This window comes from Eimeria mitis, genomic scaffold, assembly GCF_000499745.2.
Source record: "Eimeria mitis Houghton genomic scaffold, Emh_scaff3353, whole genome shotgun sequence".
Lineage (NCBI taxonomy): Eukaryota > Apicomplexa > Conoidasida > Eucoccidiorida > Eimeriidae > Eimeria > Eimeria mitis.
The window spans coordinates 1-266 of NW_013571692.1; the positions used below are offsets into that span (position 1 = coordinate 1).

At 21.8% G+C, this 266-nt stretch overlaps 1 protein-coding gene across 1 annotated transcript in view; it reads left to right on the forward strand.

Annotated features, from left to right (window-relative positions):
* Positions 1 to 138: 138 nt before the first annotated feature.
* EMH_0065150 (uncharacterized protein) overlaps positions 139 to 266 on the forward strand; it is a gene marked incomplete at both ends in the record, with an annotated part of 3643 nt that continues 3515 nt past the window's right edge. Inside the window, one exon of the mRNA XM_013498341.1 lies at positions 139 to 167. Coding sequence (XP_013353795.1) covers positions 139 to 167 — 29 coding nt within the window. The remainder of the gene's footprint in view (positions 168 to 266) is intronic.

A 266-nucleotide genomic window follows, 5' to 3' on the forward strand; every position in this document is an offset into this window, starting at 1 on the left:
ATATATATATATATATATATATATATATATATATATATATATATATATATATATATATATATATAAACATGTATATATATATGTGTATAATCCACACGCTGAGTGTGCATATATCTAAGACAGCTGTAACGTGTAAGAATGACGGGAGGAGGGGGCTTCTGTCTGCCGTGTCTTTGCCTTTGTCTTTGTCTTTGTCTTTGGTTTTTTTTTTTTTTTTTTTTTTTTTTTTTTTTTTTTTTTTTTTTTTTTTTTTTTTTTTTTTTTTT